This window comes from Eschscholzia californica, unplaced genomic scaffold, assembly GCF_041429995.1.
Source record: "Eschscholzia californica isolate CP2 unplaced genomic scaffold, dmEscCali1.0.p SCAF_6, whole genome shotgun sequence".
NCBI classification, from domain to species: domain Eukaryota; kingdom Viridiplantae; phylum Streptophyta; class Magnoliopsida; order Ranunculales; family Papaveraceae; genus Eschscholzia; species Eschscholzia californica.
In genome coordinates, this window is record NW_028238483.1 from 14,668,176 (window position 1) to 14,689,100 (window position 20,925).

The 20,925-nt window shown below is 35.1% G+C and overlaps 1 protein-coding gene across 1 annotated transcript; it reads left to right on the forward strand.

Moving 5' to 3' along the window:
- The first annotated feature begins 19,424 nt into the window (after positions 1-19,424).
- On the forward strand, positions 19,425-20,257 carry LOC147531908 (auxin-responsive protein SAUR78-like). Its single transcript, XM_086648312.1, has one exon. The coding sequence runs from the start codon at positions 19,596-19,598 to the stop codon at positions 19,965-19,967; it is 372 nt and encodes a 123-aa protein (XP_086504438.1). The 5' UTR covers positions 19,425-19,595; the 3' UTR covers positions 19,968-20,257.
- The last annotated feature ends 668 nt before the right edge of the window (positions 20,258-20,925 follow it).

The window sequence follows — 20,925 nt, forward strand, 5'->3', positions numbered from 1 at the left end:
TGGAGGCAGAATACATATTAGGAATACAAGATCTATAGGGATAGATCAAGGAGGATGGTTGGACTCAGTCAAGAAACTTATATAGATAAGGTTCTTCAGAGATTCGAGATGAAAAACTCCAAAAGAGGATTCATTCCCATGTCACATGGTATGGTGCTTAGCAAAGATCAGTGTCCTAAGAATCCTGATGAGCTAGCACACGTGATGAAAGTACCTTATATAGGATCAATCATGTACGCCAAGATCTGCACTAGCCCAGACGTCTCATATGCTTTGAGCATATGCAGCCATTACCAATCGAATCCTGGCGAAACGCACTGGTACGCTACCAATAATATTCTAAAGTACCTGAAAAGGACTAAGGATCACTTCCCATGTGGATGCAAGCTTTCAGACGGATAGAGATGACTTCAAATCGCAATCCGGTTACGTCTTATGTCTGAATGGAAGAGCAGTGAGTTGGAAGAGTTCCAAGTAGAGCACAATTGCAGACTCTACCACTGAAGTAGAATACCTAGCGGCCTCTGAAGCTGCAAAGGAAGGAGTTTGGATCAAGAAGTTCGTAATAGAACTTGGTGTCGTACCTGGCATAGAAGAGGGAGTAACTCTCTATTGTGACAATAATGGAGCAATAACCCAAGCCAAGGAACCTAGAGCACATCAAAAGTCCAAACACATCCTAAGGAAGTACCACATGATTAGGAAAATCATAGAGAGAAAAGATGTGGTCATTTGCAAGGTTCATACGGATGAAAATGTTGCAGATCCGTTAACTAAACCGTTACCTCAGCCTAAACACGACTCACACATGAGGGGCATTGGTATAAAGCACATTGGGGAATGGCAACAAATGTACTTTGGATTCATAAATGAGTCATGTACCTAATTACTTACATTCGATAAATAAAATAAAAGGAATTTTATTTTGTCCTTAAAATTTGGTTTAGTATTTTAAGAGACATTCCATCGATAAAGTAAGCACTCCGAGTAGGCTTATCAGATACATGATCTGATGAATGAAACCCTACTAAGTGAACTTGGAGTAATTTATTATCAATTCCCTAGTCCAGGTCATTGCATGGACAACAATGACTCGCGAAGACTAGTACGGGAGTCGATGGGATAGCGCAGTTTCATGGGCTATAGGAATAGTGTATTCGATTCGACTACGTGGGTGTATAATAGTGATTATACGCTGAAATAACCCTCAATATGAGAAGATCAACAGAAATGATGAAGCGTCAAAATACTTCTCATAAAAGACAAGATTGGAGAGATTCCTCAAAACATGAGTGCTCAGCTCATCTTATGTAAGGAATGCCCGACTTTGGTTTCGTTAAACGCAACACCATAAAAGGAGGTTATAAAGGCGGATACTGGGAAGGACAAGATAGACATGAAGTTGAGTAGGAGCGCAAGAATGGATTATGTCCTCCTGATGGGCCTAGAAGGTTGCCCTAAATAGGTCTACACCCGCAAGTGCACGGGTGTCAAGTTGTAATAAATTCCGGTAAGCCCGATTCGTTCCTCAGAGACTAAGTGAAATCTATTCTAAAGTGTCGTCTAGTCGCCTAACTATGTAAAGTGCATGACAAGACACATGAAATTATGACTTAGACTACGATCGATATCGAATACTTCGTTTCGTCTATTAACTATGCGAAGTGCTTGACAAGACACATGAAAATACGATCAAAACGATAATCGAAATAAATGAACATCAATTTATAATCAAAACATCAAATCACATTAAACATAATCACGAATTCATCACATTTCATCTCATATAATCGACACACTAAAGTTAGCTAAACATGGTGGTTAAATAAAAAATGAAAAGAAGATGATGAAAGAATCCCCCTTTTTCGATGTGGTTCGAGGCTAAGATCGTCGGAAAATATGAGTCTTTAAAGTGCAGCCGATCTCCCCTTAGCAAATTCTGGGTTCCCCATAGCGACCACCATCATCTTCTCCATTTAGAACACAACCTCCATTAAAGCTAACCCTAGCTTTCTCTCTCTAGAAATTTGTAGTCCAAAATCAAATCAAATCACATGGCTAGCTAGATCAAGACGTGGGGTGTAAAAGCCCTAAGGTTTCCGGCCTAGAAAGTGGTCGGAAACCCTAAAAAAATCCGGCCAAAGATTGAAGAAATTCCGGCCAACCATGAAATCCGGCCACATAGGTGCTGTCCCGGCCGGATGCACACTGTCCCGAGCATGTCGCGTCCTTCCCTAAGCTGTCCCGTGCTGCCATCCCACGTCCCGAGCTGGAGAAAAGCTTGCAGCCCGAGCTGCTGTTCCGGTCTGCTGCTGCTGTTCTGGTTTGTTGTGCGTGCTGTTGCTGCTGGAGCGTCCCGTGTTCCGGTCAGAGCTGCTGTGCGCGTTCCGGAGCATGCTGCTGTTGCGCCCGTGAATGCTTTCTGCAGCCCGTGCTCTTGTTGTTCCAGCCGGTCCTAGCTTTGGCCGACCGAGCCATGTTTCCCGGCCAAGCTAGAACCGGCAGCCTCTTTTTTCTCAAGCTCCCTCCCTTCAAACTCTTGCCTTGAAACCCTAGAACAAGATAACCCTGGCTTATTTCTTTCTTTTTGTTCTTGAATGATGAAATCAAGAAGAAGATGAATAGTGACCTCCCTTCATTCAAACCCTAGACTTAGTCAACTTGACTAAGTCTTTAGACTACTTTGACTTGGGCCCAAAAGTGGGTGCTCATAAAATCTCTACACCTTCCTTCTTCTTTGGGTATTCTTAAACTTGGGCTTAGATGTTGGGCTTTGAATTAAAGACCAAGGAGGTGCCTTAATCTAGCATCTACAATTAGAAGCAAAGGGGGGTGCCTTCAAGAAAAGACCTTGGCCTCTATCTTTCACAATTTTCTCGTCCGAACTCGGAATTGACTTCCGTCTTCACCGTTGGACTCGCCATCTATTTGTAAGGATGGCTATAGTGAAGATGGATCTTTAGTAGTCTTTTCTTCGAGATAAGGATTCTTAGGTGCTTCGGAAATCAGGAAACTTCAATGACGAAGTGACTAAGACTCTCTATGTCCTCTCTTCTTTCTTTTCCATAGGTATATGTTGGGTTATGTGATCTCCTAGTGTTGGTAGCAGAATCTCAGACATCTAGTATGTCTAACACTAGTATCCCCAGGATCTCATGCATAAGCTAATAATGAACTAAGTGCTAGAGATTACCTTAATCGCTAAATTTTCCCTCGAACCTTTGCAATCGAATGTGAAGACCAAGAGGTCCAATTGTTGTTCCTCGATTCACCTTGTTGCTAACTTGAACTCCAATGGTGGTTTGATGAAGAACACTTCTTCTTTTGACTAGATAGATAGTTGGGAATCATCATTCTTTCTCTACTTGATGTTATAAAGAAGAAAGCTCCTTGAGAATTCTTCCACACCTTATTCAAGTCCTAAGAGACATTATATAGAACCCTAAGTTAGAGTCACACCCTAATTAGGTTTCCTAGAAGCCTTTTTTGAATAAAATTAAGGAAATACATCTATTTTTCTCTTTTCCTAGTTTATGGCCGGCCAAGCCATGCCCTAATGAGCAGATCAGGATGGCCCCTTATGGTGAGGCCGAACACACCTAGGGCGGCCCACTCATGGGCCCAAAACTCTTTTTAAGCCCCGACCCAAATTCCCGTCTTCTAGGCCTTTTGCTTTATCTTTGCCTAAACTTCTTTTAGGCATATGTGACATATTTATGGGTCCTACCCATACATATATGTCTCATCCCTTTAGTCATATCATCCGATCAAATCGTCATTCTTTGGTGTAACCCGAAGTAGGGTCCAGTCGAAGTTAGCCGCGAATTACTTAGTAATTCGACAATCGTAGTTGGGTTCTAATTAAACACTACGATCCCTAAATTGTCCAGACTTGATAATCTTCTTCATCAATTGTCTTATCTGACAAATTGCTTGCATTGCGTCTTTGGTCGAAGGACATCTTGTAACATCCCAGGTTTTCAAATAATAGAGACAAAATGATAAGGTTTGATGAAGGACTAGTTGACTATTGGGTCGGGTTAAAACAGAACTAAACTTGCCACCAGGTCAGATTCAAGGGGTGTTTTGGCAACCAAAACAAATACAGGGACTAAAGTATAACTTTTGGCTTTAAAGGGAAGAAACCAGGAACGAGTTTCCCAGCTCGTGTTCGTCAATTCAAGGGGTTCTTCCCCATTCGAGTGATCATGGTGAAGGAGATTTAGGGCTAATGGTTGAAGACTAAGAGGGATGGATGAAACTGTTGACAACGGTTATTATCTAGGGAAATTATATACCATTAGAGGTTGAAAGTTAGAGGAGGAGTTTGCTAGAGATAGCAACCAAGAATAAAGGAGATGGAACCATGGTATAGAAGAAGGGAGTTGGAATTTTTGTGGAAGATCTTCAACATATAAGTGCGTTCGAGTATGAATTGAAGGTTAGTGTTGGTAATTTCTTTAAACTTCAATTTGAGTTATCTTGTTCTAAAATTCTAGGGTTTATGAGTCTGAAATTCGGGGGCTTTATAAGTGCATGTGATTATGGGCAATTCCTTAGTCTAGAGAAAGTAATGGTAGAAATTAAAGGTGTGATTGACAATTCATATGTGGCTAAAACCAGGGACTGCGCAATGCAGTTTGTTGTCGAACAATCTGGGCATGTTAGATTATTCGAAATGACTTTCCTCAAAAATAAAATTCGTAGCTTAGAATGTTAGCTTTCCGTAATAGTACAGTACATGTCATTTAGAGTTTGGACAAGAGAGTTATGACTGTTATAGTGAGCAGGACGCTGTTAGGCAATATCTGTTTTGCTGCTGCGTGTATTTAGCTATTTTGAGGGTTACACAATTGGAATTTGGCCGATGCACTAAGTAACATGTTGTTAGAAATTGAATTATCTTTCCAACGATTACGGTATGATCGAAATGGACCAGAGTTGTGATGGGTTTGAATCTAAGCCGGAATAGGGTCAGTTAGGTTCTTCCGACGTTTGTGCGAGTCAAGTCTCTTTTGTTCTCTTTTGTTATTGTTCTTTCGGAGTTATTTATGTTATTTTAAGATTCTTCTCAAAGAATCTAAATTTTATACTTGTCTAAGTTGTCAGGATGAAAGTCAAAACGAGTGAGAGCGAGTTGCTCGAGGCGAAGTGAAGGAGGACGGAGTCCTAATTCGCAAGGTAGAGACGATCTCTTGTTTTCTTTTAAATTATTATCTGGACTCATGCTAGGAGTAGGATATATGCATGCATCACTATGTGTAGATGGTAGGTGATCATATCTGCATGATTTAAACCCTTGATTTCAATGAAACTTGTATCGTCAGTTTTGATTATTGATGGTGTTGATGATTTAGACTCTGATTTCGATTAGATTCGTATTGTGAACTTTACTTACTTGATAATATGGTTTTATATATGCAAAGTGTCTTACAAATGATTTCTAGAGATATGGTTTTTGAAACAGATTGTAATAAGGGTCCGTGGGTATATAGACCAAAATAATATTCAAAAAAGGTTTATGATCCAATCTTCCCAAAATATGGATATTTAGTCCTTTTACATTATGGACATAATAACTCATTCTTTATGAGATAACTACCGTCCATGTCCCTCCTACAAAAATCACGGGATTTTTAATTTTCTAGGGTGAATTTGGAAAGTTTCAAATGTGGGAGTGATTTAGGGGATTTATAGCAGCTAACGTATAAATCCGAAATTGATTTTTCTCTATCTTCTAACCGTTTTGGAAAGAAAATCTATTTCCAAATCGATTCAAAACAAAAATCGTAACCAAATCAATTTTCTCTCTCTCTTTACAGATTTGGAAACCAAATCAATTTTCTCTCTCTTACTATGTAAATTTTTTTTGATTCAAATCAATTTTCTCTCACTTAACTTTCAGATTTGGAAATAGTATATTTTCTGGGATCAATTTAGCGTGATTTGGGGGTTAATATACAAAACATATCTATCACTTTCTCTCACTTAACTTTTAGATTTGGAAATAGTATATTTTTCTGTGAACATTAAAGCAACATTTGTTTTCGTTTTTACTCGTACATAAATACACATCGAATACAAATTATGAAACAAATACGTAAATTATGTATTATTTATGACGAGGAAACCATCATTTGTCAAGTATACAACATAATTTATCAAATGTATGTGGGTCTTGTTCAATAAATTACACATAATTTCTTTTACATTACACATCCTTTACATTCTGTTACAAAAAAAAAAGTACAAAATCTTCTCTAGTTCAAAAATGGTGTCCATCCATGTACTCTCCATTAGTTTCGTTGACTCACTTTGATTTAATGATTCTCTTTGAAATTGGTGGCCAATACGCGGACAACCAATTTTTTTATATGGACAACTATTTTCGGGCCCGGTATTAGTCAACTATACTTGACTTAATTGACTTTGATTTAATAAGGGGACAAACTTTACAAGTACTTAAATATGAAAACTAATTAATCTGAGGACTATCAACAAATACAATAGTTAAAGTAGAAAACTTAATTGTCATTCATCTTCATTCATCATCTTCTTCTTCTTAGTATTATTCTTTTAGGACCATTAAAAGTAACAATTTCTACCACTTCACCGTATTATTTATCAAACCCTAAATATTCATAAATGAATAAAAAATCGAACCATAAACAGTTCAAAATTAATGAAATAGGAATTTAATCATCTAAAGCTGAATGGTGATTGAGACTTTCAGACCTAAAACAACGTCAAGAACTAAAACAAGAGGATGTAAAGTTATTAATCCTTATCTTTTCAATTTAGTCGGGGTTGGTTCTTCAACTTGAATCCAGGTAATGAATTATAAATAGGAACCACCAAGTAGTCCAAAAATACCCAATCATCCAACAACACCAATCTAAACACCTCCACTCTTTTGATTCCTTCTTTGATTTTTTCCTTCTCTTATCTGGAAAATTTTCATCAGTTCTAGTTGTTGTTAGGGTAGGAAAAATAACATTATTAGGAGGTTTTGAACTAGTATCAAGAGATTTAATGGTATAACCCACACCTGGTTCAACAAAACAAAGTTTCTAGACCTAAGAATTTAACCCATCAACAAGCCTAGTTTAGAAATTAAACTCAATTGAATCCATCAGCAACCCTAGTTTAGAAATTGAATCTGTTAATTGAAATCAGAGTTAGAGAGAGAGACAGAGAGAGACAGAGAAACTTAAGATGGTGAGGGTGGGTAGAGAGAGAAAGGATAGAGAAGAGAAGATGGATTCTTATGTGTTATCTAATGAGGTACAGAAAGGGAAACGTGGTGAAGAACAAGATGAGATTGTAGGATGTGTTAGTAGGTACAGTACACACCCTACAAAAAATGGGGTTTGAGGGTAACATTGTGGGTGATGAAGATGAAGATGAAGATGAAGAAGTAGAAGAATAAAATTTAGGGTTTAGGGAAGAGAAGATGGAAGACTTGAAATATAACTTCTAATTCTTAAAGGACATGACTAAAAAATTATATAGTGATGTCCCCTTAAAAATTGTTGTCTATATAAAAATTTTAATTTTTTTAGGTGTCCACATAAAATAGTTGTCCATATAAGAAAATTGGTTATCCACGTATTGGCCACCTTGAAATTTCATCTGGTATATCAAATCTACACACATAAATACACATACATTAAAGAAAAAAAAAAAATCATATATTGTATTATAAACTACATGTACAGTTTCGTAAATTATGTATAATGTTCGTCAAATGTTAACAACATTTAAAGGTTTTGAGTAGTTTGGTACACTTAACAAGGTTACTGTTTTGGGTGAAAAGTACACGTAATGGTAAATAAATAATAGATAATTTATGTGCACTTATACGTAAATTATATACATAATGGTAAGCACATGAAGATATACGTAAATTATATATACTTTATTGCAAAGTACACGAGATTTGATAGTAAAGCGAAGTATTTCTACTAATGAAATGAGTACTGTTTTGGTGTTAAAGCACGGGTAATGTTGTAGCGCCCCAAATCCTAAATCTAAAGCCAACCGTCTTGAAATCGAAGATTTGAGACCTTCAAACTGGATCCACGAGCGACGCCTACTATGAGTGCACAATCAATACCTGAAAAAAATAAAATAGCTGGGTTAAAACCCAACTGCAGTAGATTTCCTCAAACCTAAGTCTCGGGTAGGCAAGCTCAATCCCCAATCAAGGAAGTATTTCATTCATATTCATTATTGGCGTTATCTGAAATTTGACGTGACAACTAACATAATACAACGAGATTTACCACACGCATGTAGAAATTAGTAATTTATGTTCTTGGTTATTAGGCTTTCAAAGTCCTCGTATTCTAATCCAATATTAACTCTCGTGATAATAATCTATCTCTTTTTCAATAGATGTAAAAAGATCACACTATTCATCAAGATAGACCTTTATAGAACCCTAACTTGACAATTAAGTCGACAAAACATTATGCCAAAAGACACAATCATCCAACTCTCGTCGAATGATATGACAAGTTGGTGTCCACGTTATATGAGAGTGTGGTCCACAAGGTCATCTATTGTGTTAGCGCCGACCCCATACGCTCCATACTTAGATCACATCCGGTAGAGAGGGCCGAACCAACCACATAAAACTCATACAACCCTCCATCAACTCCATCATCACACACATAATAGCATCATACAAGAAACATAAGTTGAATGAGAGTGTGGTCCACAAGGTCATCCATTGTGTTAGCGCCGACCCATACGCTCCATACCTACATCGCCTCCGGTAGAGAGGGTCGAACCAACTACATAAACTCATACAACGCTCCATCACATCTCACACATAATAGCACCATACAACAAACATTAGTCGAATGAGAGTGTGGTCCACAAGGTCATCCATTGTGTTAGCGCCGACCCCATACGCTCCATACCTACATCACCTCCGGTAGAGAGGGTCGAACCAACCACATAAACTCATACAACCCTCAATCACATCACAAACATAATAGCATCATACAACAAACATAAGTCCAATGAGAGTGTGGTCCACAAGGTCATCCATTGTGTTAGCGCCGACCCCATACCTACATCGCCTCCGGTAGAGAGGGTCGAACCAACCACATAAACTCATACAACCCTCTATCACATCCATCACATCACACACATAATAGCATCATACAATCATAATAGCGTCACACCACAAACATTGGCTCTAATAAAGAATTACAAACAAGTTCACCAAACCATTCAAGCCAACAACACATGGCTAGTCAAAATGGATGATGCTCATAATAGATCCTCACGTGGATCACAATCTCAAACAAACAAATAACAAAAATAGTTAACGAATATAGACTCACCAATGTAAGGTATCATATACCTAGGAAATACATTGCTTACAGAATAGAAACCATGTGAATTATCTCAATCAATTCGCTCATTGGAGATTGTATCGACACCTAGTACAAAAACTATTATACCTCCTCGCTCGGAACTTCAATTAACTCACCGTTTCAACCAATAGAAAGTAGACAAATAGACCTTTCCAACCATATAAGATACACACCGGGATTCATTACCAATCAATACCAGATCTAATTTTAATCTAAACAGAAATACAGTAGGGACTGCTGTGACACTTCGTTCGAAAACTATTATAACTCCTCGCTCGGAACTCCAATCAACTAACTGTTTGAACCAATAGAAAGTAGACAAACAGACCTTTTAAACCATATAAGATATACACCGATATTCATTACCAATCAATGTCAGATCTAATTTTAATCTAGACCGAAATACTATAAGGACTGTTGTGACACCTCGTACGAAAACTATTATAACTCCATGCTCGGAACTCCAATTAATTAACCGTTTGAATCACTAGAAAGTAGACAAACAGACCTTTCCAACCATATAAGATAGACATCTAGATTCATTACCAATCAATCCAGATCTAATTTTGAAGTTCGATCAAAACATTGTCCTTATAGATATTTTATGGAATTCAAGATAGAACTAATATCTAAATCATTCAATCATTCTTTATAGAACTTAAGTGATTAACAATACTAAACCTATCATGGAATAAATTGAAAAAGCCTACAAAAGAATTAGGAGATAGGAAACCTACCTCTTTTGCCTTAGATGACATCAAGAACACAATCATGCCTCTTTCTCTCTCTAGAGAACTCCATCTCTACCTCTTTTCTTCTTTATCTATTCTTCATTTACTAAGAGTGACTTGTTGAAGACTAAGAAGATATACTAACCATAACATAAATAATACATAGATTTCTTCAACTTATTCATCAAAATCTTCTCCAAAGAATACCATTTCTCTTTCTCTCTATAAGTTTTGTTCTAGATCTACAAAAAGAGCTATAGACCCCTTTTTTATATAATTAACTCAAGCAACCCTAGTTTTCCTTCTCACCCACTTCTATTTTATGATGCGCAAGCCCACACCAACTTGCTCTTCATATTAGGCTCAACCCCAAATTGACCTAGAGTTTTGTTATTTCCATCTAATTTGACATGTATAGAAAATATGGGGTGTTACAAATGTTCTATAAATTACCCATAATTTACTATAAATTATGGTAATTTACGATAAAGTACATGTACTGTAAATACTGTTATGAGTAACCGTACGATAGAACAAATGTTTCATAAATTCGTACGGATTGAAAACCAGATCTGAAGAAAAAAATGAGAATATCATTAAGATTAAACTACAAATCTAAAGATATCTGCTATGATGATTGATTGCAATAATGACAAACTCGAGTTGAAGGATTAAACATGAAGATCAAAAACATAAATGAAATTTTAAGAGAGAGAAAGAAAATAAACATCAAACATTCGATTGTTTCTATGAATTGGTACAAAAAAATCTTTCAAACTTATACTCAAAATCATATATGATCAACTTTAGAGAGAGAATCTGTTATAATAAACTGAAACATAATATAAAATCGTATAAAGCAGAAAGTGCTTTACCTCATTAACGATGAAGAAGATGATTTCAGCAGCTCTAATGAAGATAAACAATGGAGGTTTTTACTCCTGCTGTAATGAAGATGAAACAATGGAGGTTTGTACAGCTGCTGGTGAGTTTAATGGAGGTTTATTGGAGCTTTCGTTTTTAGAGAGAGAGAAAGTTTCCAGATTTCAGTTACGGAATATATTGAAGATGGAATTTACTTTGAATTTAAACGTGATTGGAGAGAGAATGTAGAGATAAAAATGGAAAAAAAATATTTTGAATTTTAGAATGAAAATCAGATTTTATATATAAAGAAGGTTAGTATAGGTATTATAAATTAATATGTAATCTAGGGATTTGTGCTCTCTCTAGATGAGACTAAATGGACTAGATATCCATTTATATTATATTTTTTGGTTTTGAAACCCTTTATAGGATTAGAGAGGACTATATCTTTTATTAGGACCTGTTTTTTGGGCTATAAGCCCAAAATTCGTTGTAATAATCGACGTTTTGAAAAAAATAAAGATTTCGTATGTTGTAATTCACAAATTTTAGGGTTTTTAAAAACTTGTATCAAACAAACAATAAGAGATTATTTCAGAAAACAAAATAGCAGTTGTTGTTCTTGAGAAGTAGAAGTTTTTGTGAAGAAGGAAGTTTAGGGGGATGAGATAGAAGTAAAACCTACTATTTCTCGGTCTTTTTTGCTTCAAATCTTGTAGATTTTGTTGTTTACTTTTCCCCTTCTTCAACTTAATAGCAGTTGCTGTTCTTGAGAAGTAGAAGTTGAAGGATTTTGGATCTTTTCTTGAGAACTGTTATTGAGAAGGAGGAAGATGAAGGCTGAAGGATTTTGGATTTTGGATCTTTTCTTGAGAAGTAGCAAAATGGCTGGGATGGAAGAGGCATGGGATGGAAGAGGCGTGGGATGGAAGTTAATGTGGAAGAGACGTTTCCTGCAAACGGTCACTTCCGTCCCTCCATCCGTAAGAAATCCCGCTTAAATTTTCGCCAAATCTCGGTTTAATTTGGATGTCACGGGTCGTAAATATGAAAATTTCGGAGGCTCTTTGCGTAATTTTAAAACCCAAACTGACACATTGGACCTCCCTTTCATTTATGGGCAACCGTGGATGGGAATCCCATTTTGGTCCTCGTTTTGGACGTATGGCCCAATCCCCCATAAATTAGTTGGCGTGGTGGAAAGACTAAAATAACCTTGGGAACGTAATTTTTCAAAATCGAAACACGATTATTCTCTCTAAAAACCGAAAAACAAAATGCTGAATCACTTAAGTTTCTCGATTTTGTTGGGTTGATTCTCAATAAATTTTCATTTTTTATTATTAGTGGGATTGTTGATTCTGAAATCTCCACAAACTATTGTCCAGAACATTTGTTAAGTATCTATTTTTCTTCAAGAACTTGAAAAGTTTAAAAAACCTAAAATATTTTATGTTCAATAATTTCAAGAAATGAAATTATGTGTTCTCTAGTTTTAGTATGTTCAATGTGCTTTCTAGCCAATAGAAACTTGTTGATTTTTTGAAATACATTTGAAATCCTAGGTCATTTTCTCTATTTGAAACCTAAAAATCAGCTTTTGTTAATGTTATTATTAGGTTTCCGCCGCGTCGATAAGACACGGCAGATCTCTCTTGGTTAACGCGGTTTGGGTAAATGAGAAAATTACAAAGATGAAGTGAAAAAACTATAATCTGAGGATGAGAAAGAGAGATATAAACTCCAAATAGAGAAGAAACAACAATTACAACTTTCAGGTTTGAGAAAATTCGAAGAGGAGAGAAATAACGGCAAAAATCGTAGGTTGTGTGAGAAATAGGAGGAGCAGTTATTTTGGGGATATCAGACCGTTGACCCTAATACCTTTCTATTTTGAGTCGATTTACGAGAAGAGGGATCTCTATCAAACTCCCAACAAATTAACAGTCAGACTTAAGAGATTATCTCTATCAAATTCCCAACGGATGGACAGTCAAACTTATCACTCTCATAACCCACTGACCTGTTTTATTATAGATTGTTTGATATCTTTGCAAATCTTTTGAGAATAATTGCAAATGGTTGCAATAAATTTGGAAACTATTTGCAGTAAGTTTGCAATATGCTTGAATATCAATTACTTAAATTCAGTTTGCAAAGGCTTGCGAACTGTTAAAGTGATTCAAACTGCTTGCATGTGCTTGCAAAGTGATTCAAACTGTTCGCAAATGCTTCTTAAGACTACGTATCTGTCTGCAAAGGATTGCAAAAATGTTTGCAATAGCTTGCAAGCTTCTTGCAAAGACTTGCAAATTGTTTGCAAGAGTGAAAGTTTTAACTTGTAATGTGGGAAAAGAGTTTGCTGGGTAGTTAAGTTCAAAAGTGAAACTAGATGTGGAGAGAAAATGATAGATAAAATGGTGGGAATAATTTGAAAGTTAAACAAATTTATAAAATGATTGAAATATCCATTCATTATTTGGATAGTTACCCAAAAGTTCAAAAAACATTTTTCAAAAAATATTTCTTCCTTTAGTTTTGACTTATATTAAAATTCCCGCTAAAAATAGCGACGAAAATTTTCTGTTATGTAACTAACTGAACAGTTTTAATATATAGGAAGGAACAAGTACCAATCAATTTAAGAATAAGTGAAATTCCTTAATATTTAAGCAATGATCGTGGATCTTAAAATCTAACGAACATGAGCTGAAGCTCATACAACGATATGAGGTTGAGCTCATTGTGTCAAAGTTCTATTTTTTATTAGAAGATACCCTTTGGACTTGGATTATATTTTTCCCGTTTCAATAAAAATAAATAAAACTCTTTGTCAGATAAATGTTTGGAAAATATGCTTTTGATTAAGACGTAAACAAATAAGAAATAACTTCATTTGTCTTATTTATCTCATCAATATTATACTAATCGGAACTAAATAAAATTAAAGAACGATTACTTTTCTAATTTTATTTTTCTACTAGAAAAAGCCCATTCGGTAGGTAACCTCAATTTGGGGGAGAACAAAGTACTTTGCCTCCTATCATTAAAAAATAGTTCTTATATTTGATTAGATTTTCATTAAGGTCTTACTACTTCGTAAGTAGTAAGTTATTAATAATGTATAGAAATATTAGGCGTAGATAATCGGTTTACAGTATATTGTGAAGTCCTGAACCAAATAAAACAACATTTAAGTTTTATTTTCGTTTGATTGACAAGGTCTGATGAACTCTTATATGTTAAAAGCGGCATGTGTTGTAGTGTTAACTTCATACTATGTTGTGCCAAATACCGCTATATTTTTTCTCTGATTATGTATCTTTTTTGTTCATAATGTTTTATGAACTGGCACAAGATATTGTTTGTGGTTATTTTACATAAGACATTACCGCAATACTGTAACGGTATGCAAGTTTGTATTATAGTATGGAAGTTCATTTGACAGTATGAATCAATAAAATACCATAAAAATTCATATGTTTGTTTGAATTCATTTTCATACGCCATATCATGCTGCAGTTCACTGGAGCTTATATTTCTTCACGAGTTTAGTGGTGATAGACAAGAAATTTCATTTTCTTCATGCTATACTTTATTGTTATGTTGCCTCGTCATTAATCCGGCTCACTTAATTCTAGTGTAGTGATAAATTAAAAATTAACGACAAGACAATGTAGTTTGTGCTTAATTTGTTATCACAAACTTTTCGTTCTACGTTATGAAACTACCTATGAATATTTATATAAGATAGGAGAATGTCACAATACGTAGTTTCATATCACGTTCAAGAGTTTCATACTATTTTCTTAAATTCGCACTTGAACTGGATAATGCTTGAAAATTAGTAGGGAAAAATTTCTTAGGAATTATTCGTAATGTAGTTGATTAAGAAATATTTGCTTGTAAACTTAGTAGTTCATTCGAAACAATGGTTGGATCGATCAAATGATTGTCCAAACACAAAATTTTGATATCTTCACCATGAGAAATATTCTAGCTTTGTGCCTATATTGGGTTGAATGTAGCTTAAGACCTCTTAGGTGCACCAAATATAGAAATATAAACCATAAAGACAAGAAGAAATGATAATTGGGTTTAAGATTAAGAGACAAAACGTTTAACTTAATTGCCTCTTACAATTGAATTAAGTACTTTATTATATACATTTTAAAGTAATTAAATTCATGGTAGTTGCAGTGGGTTGGTGGAATTAGTCTGCCACAGTTTAAAAGTATTAAAATTACCTTTTAATACATTTAAGACTAAATAAATATATCTTTTTAGTAATTCAAAAAAAAATAATGTAACTTTTGTTAATTATCTTATTCCTTGTTGTGATTATAGAAGCTACAAAATATGTCTCCGATTACCTACCTAATTTTGTTTTTTAATTACTTGGGCTAACTTTATGTTTTTTCCATTTAATGTTTACTTTGTTTTGGTAGGTCTTTATGTTGTAAGAAGATATTATTATATTATTCTTTCAACAAAAAAAAAAAAATATTGTTATATTGTTGTTAGGTGACATTAGCCTTTCGTTATTCTTACAAAAATGATAGTCTTATGTTTTTTGTGCAATTTTCTTTGGTATACAACATCGGTCTAGAAATTCCAAATGGCCATTGTAATAAGCCAATTTCCTCGAGATCTAGAAAAGAAAGACAGATGTGTTTGATGCGGTACAAAATCCAGATAGAAATAGCTTGTAGTGATATACCGCGAGATTTCGTTTATGACGAAAGCTCTTTGAACTCACTCAAAAGACTTTGACACTTCTTAAGCTTGATTAAACACCTACAATTCAAGTTTTGGATGCTCTCCCAAACAATATAAGAATAATGCAGACATATTTTTTTTTCTTATATCTAAACTAAATAAGAAAAAAAAATGTCTGTCTTTGAATGAATTGACAGAAAATCTAAAAAATACATTTTTCTGCAATACATTTGTCTTTCTTTTCATATACAATATAACATTGCAGATGTGCTTTTACTGCGATAAATGATATGTCAAAGTTGATTTTAATGTAGTCGGGGTATTTCCCACTGTGTTTGGTAAGTTGTTTTGTTGTTGTTCAACAAAAAAAAAGTTGTTTTGTTGTTTGGAGAAGCTTTCGCTTTTGAAGCATTTGATATACCATAATTCTCTTTAGTTATTTCAAGCTTTGCCTATTAGATACTATTCGCAACAATTTTTTCATATAGGCCAAAATGTTGTTTTTATTTTTATTTTTAATATATCGGACTCCAAGAGTCATTACATTTGATCTTGGGATTTTGTTTATCTTGTGATTGCCAAAAGTCATTCAGTGAAGGATGTATTCAGCAGGTTCGAATACTTTATTTTGTACGTTAGCTTGAACATTGTTCGATGAACAAAAGGACAGTAGTAAAGAAAGTGTGATCTACTCTCTTGTTCAATGTTACAAGATGGACATTGATAGTCCTCCATCTCTACGTATGGCGCTACCGCGCTAGGACTAATTTGAAAGGGATACTATTTTGTGCTAGCTTCCACATGAATAATTAAATCCTTAGGTGTGTTTCCAATTGCCAGAGATTCATCCATAATTTGTCATTAATTGGTTGGTCGATTCTGTGTAAGGTTGTACATGGATGACAACGTAATTTTTTGTTGGTTTTTGCCCCCATCGTTGTATATCCTCGTCACCTTTGATTGGGAATTTGGGATGGTGAGAATGGAGCTGATAATTTGGTTTTTTTGTTGGTTTTTTTTAGTTGTTGATTGTCCCACTGATTTTAATCGTGAATCAATTGCATGACCCATTGTTCATTTGTTTCTGGCGTTGGTTATCCCAATTAGTTATACCCAATATCCATTAATGCTCCCATATGTTTAGCAACTTTTTGTTCCCCAACTCCCATCTGGTGAGTGCCTCCTTTTTCTGAATATGCTAATGCTATGTAAATGTCTTCCATGCCCACAAACCATTCTTTATGGGAGATTGATTGGTTCTTTATGATACTACTTTGCTTTTAAGGATTGTTTGCAAAGGATGTTGTGTTTTTCGTTTTGTTTCCAAATTATTTTAGCTTGCATCGCCTGGTTATCTAGATTTATTTCTCGAAATCATAAACCTTTTTTTTTTGTTTGGATTTTATGACTGTACTCCAAGTTTTAGATATAACTTTTATGTCTTATTTCCCCACAAGAAGTCCCTCTATACGGGTTTAATAGGTTGATTTATCTTTTGGGGTTGATCAAAATATGTCACCAGGTAACGTGGGGCGGCAACAATTTAGGTTCAAATTAAATGTCCTCTTCTTGCCTGAGATAATAACTTGCTTTTCCATATTCGCAGTTATGTAGTCTATCAAGTAGGGTTGAAAGCGTTTGGGTTTTCACTTGTTGCAAAATAATTTTGTTACAAGATTCCTTGTCATTCCTTTAGCTACTTTTAACAGTCCTGCCACCATTTTGCAGTGATTCAGTTGAACAATTTTGCAGAAGAAGATCTTCGACTCTGAAAGTTTATCATATGCCTGACATCTAATTAAACCTTGGTAGTGTTTCGAGTAATTGGTGGGCTGATGGGAGGTATACTTATACAATTATCTGACATCCGTCAACAAATAATCGATGCAATGATGTAGATTGTTGCGGAAGATACGGATGAATTTATGGCCCGGTGAGCCGTGTTCTCTGATTTCAATGATGGGAACACGAGAAATTATGTTGCCTAAAATGATAGTTCTGTTTATTGTAAACCTAAGCTCTGATTGAGAGTTGCTAAGGGTCGTAGATATAGTAAATTGGAAATATGAGATTAGATTTGAATTAATTATTGATTAAAATATCTTGAGAAAATAGGTGATTTTTATGGGATCTGATGAGCCCAAAGGGTTACTACCCGTAATTGCATGGGCGTCAACTAATAAATCCGGTAAGACCGGGGTTGATTCACGGAGATAGCAAAGTAATTTGTATATCAAGAGAGTCTGGTCAATCGATTTAGGTGTCACTAACTATTTTAGACTAAAACGAAAACAAACAAAGTAGAAAGGGGTTTTTTATGATTGAGAGAAATAAGATGAAAATAAAGTGTGAAAAGAAAAAAGATTGAGAGAATTTCGAAAAGAGTCGGGTGAAAGTCGGGAGGAAACAGTTGAGAGAGGTGCCGAGGTCTAGAAATCTGTGGTGATGATCCTATAACTATGTACGGTCTGATCTAATGTATCAATGCAAAACTAACTCCGACTCCTAAGGTAGATGTCTCTAAGTGCTACGTATATGGATATCATACACAGCCAAACAAATATACTAGTCGGTTAAAATCGAGTCACAGAGAGTGTCGTATAGTCGCCTAATTATGTGAAGCGCATGACAAGACACATGAAATTTTGATCTAGACTATGATCGATATTGATTACTTTGCTTCATCTATCAACTACGTGAGGTGCATGACAAGACAAATGAAAATACGATTGAAACTATAATAAAAAAAAAATAGAGCATCAATTTATAATCAAAACATACACATTTATAAAATTCATCAATTTCTGATGAGAAGCCAAGCTGCTATAAGGGAAGCTCTTCTCGATCACCCGTGATGTTGTCGTGTCGACTAGCTCTGGCAGGGCTAGTTTGTTGTCGGGCCAGAGCTAGTTTGTTGTCGGCTAAGCTAAGCCAACAACTCTCTTTCGTCTCTCTAGCTCTCCAACCGGAACCTTATCTTTCTTCCCCTGTCTAAAACTTGGCTCGGATCTTTTTTCTCAATTCATTTCCACCAAAAGCCTAAAACCCTTGACTTGGTTCAAGACCATTGACTAGGTCTAAAGTCCCTGACTTGGTTAAAGTCCTTGACTTGGTTAAGTCCTTGACTTGGTCTTCTTCCTAAGACTATTTTCAGTTGGACTCTTGCATCAAATTCAACCTCTGACTTGACTTTAGGATTGACCTCTAATTTGACTTCTAGTTTTGACCAAAAATACCAAAGTATCTTTGGTCTCTCTTTCTTCTGTTCGAAACAGTATGACATGAAAATTAATAAATTATTTTTTTCATTCCAACATACATGCCTAGCATCATGCAAACCCCCTAACAAGGAAACATATAAATGATCAAAAATAAAGTCTGAAATAAACTAACTAATCGAGTCAAACAATCTAAATGTGACATTTTCATGCTACATGAAGATACTAGATGAGATCGAAATAAAGAGAATTTAACTAACCAAAATTCTCTCTATGACATCATGAGGAAACTTCTCTCTCCTTAGCCTCTCTAGTCTCTCCACCTATTAGAGAGATTTGATATATGAGACATGTGATAGAACCTTCTCCCACTCTAATAGTAGAAGAGTCAACAAACAAACAAAATCGCAGCTGGTTTTGCTTCTAACCTTTGGCTGTTAACTTTCCTGTGGGCCCAAAACACAATAACCATAATCGAGGGACTTAATCGCAAAAAAACAAGAACTTTTCAATTCTTCATTACGATTCTACCCTCTCTCCCCTCTTTTAAATATGAAACTTCCTTCCCCTTTCTTCCCAAAACCCCTCCCCCCACAATCTCCACTTTCTCTCTCTCTAGAAAGAAATTCAATTCAATTCAAACCAAACCCTTTCTCTATCTCTCTCTAAAAATGGCGAAAGGGTTAACAAAGCTAAAATCAGCGTTAAAGAAATGGCAATCATTTAGTAAACCAGGAAGCAGTCGTCATCATAATGGAAGATCAATTTCAGCTTCAAATCATGAAGATAATTATGAATTAATTCAAGAAAGTAATAATAATCTTCACCCAGTTTATGTCGGAAAATCTCGTCGCCGGTATCTTATTAGTTCTGATATAATTGATCATCCATTGTTTAAAGAACTAGTTGATCGGTCAAGTGGGTCAGAATCCGTTACCGTTGATTGTGAAGTAGTACTCTTTGAACACTTACTATGGATGTTGGAAAATGCTGACCCTCAACCTGAATCTCTTGAAGAATTGGTTGACTTCTATGCTTGCTGATCTAATTGTGAAGATGGGTTTCTCTTGGATTTGTTTTATACAATCTCAATTTGTAAATTTTTCTGATGGTAATGGTAATAAAACAGTAGTTGGTGGAGTAGAAAGAGGATTTCTAGAGAGAGAGAAGGAAAAGAGATGGATGGATGGATGGTGAGTTCATTTGAAAGATGAAGATTGATTAACTTAATTTACATTTGTATCCCTACTAATATTTAAGGACATGATGGGGTTTAGTACTATTGTTGCTCAATTTTTTGTCAAATTAATGAGAATTGCATCAATTATTTTCACTTCATTTGTGAATGTTAGGTTTTATTTTCTTAACAAAAGGAGGGATTCTTTCAACAAAAAAAAAAAAAAAACAAAAGGAGGAATATGTTTTATTTTCTAAGTGCATTCTTATTGACAATCGAGAATCTATAGACTTTCAAGGATCGATTGAACATTTCTATTGATATTCGATACACTTTCATGGATTTTTTTTACGAATTTTTATTAACAATCTCATTAATATTGTATTGACTTTCATGAACTCTCATGAATTTAATGTCAATGAAAGTGTAACATATTATTTGCGAATGTCGGGATTGGTTAACCCCTTGTAATTCCTTCTTATTCTTTTCTCGGTATTCTCTTTATTTTTGAATTTAGAATTGTACATTTGAGGATATGTTAGATGTAATTTTATCCAAATGTAGCCCTCCGGAACATTTTCTAACACAACAAACAAGATAAAAACTTTTACCTTGAACCTGAAATATATGGTAGAAGGAAAAACTAAAGAGAATTTTCTGCATATAAAGATATAAAATGCGTACAAAATTATTATATGAAACTTTCATCAAAATGACCATATATGCGGCCATGCGGGCTTATTTTTGAAGGATCTATTTTTCTTCTATTTTTCCTTTTCCTTCTAAATTTACCCATCTAATCTCATCTCTCCATCATCATTTGT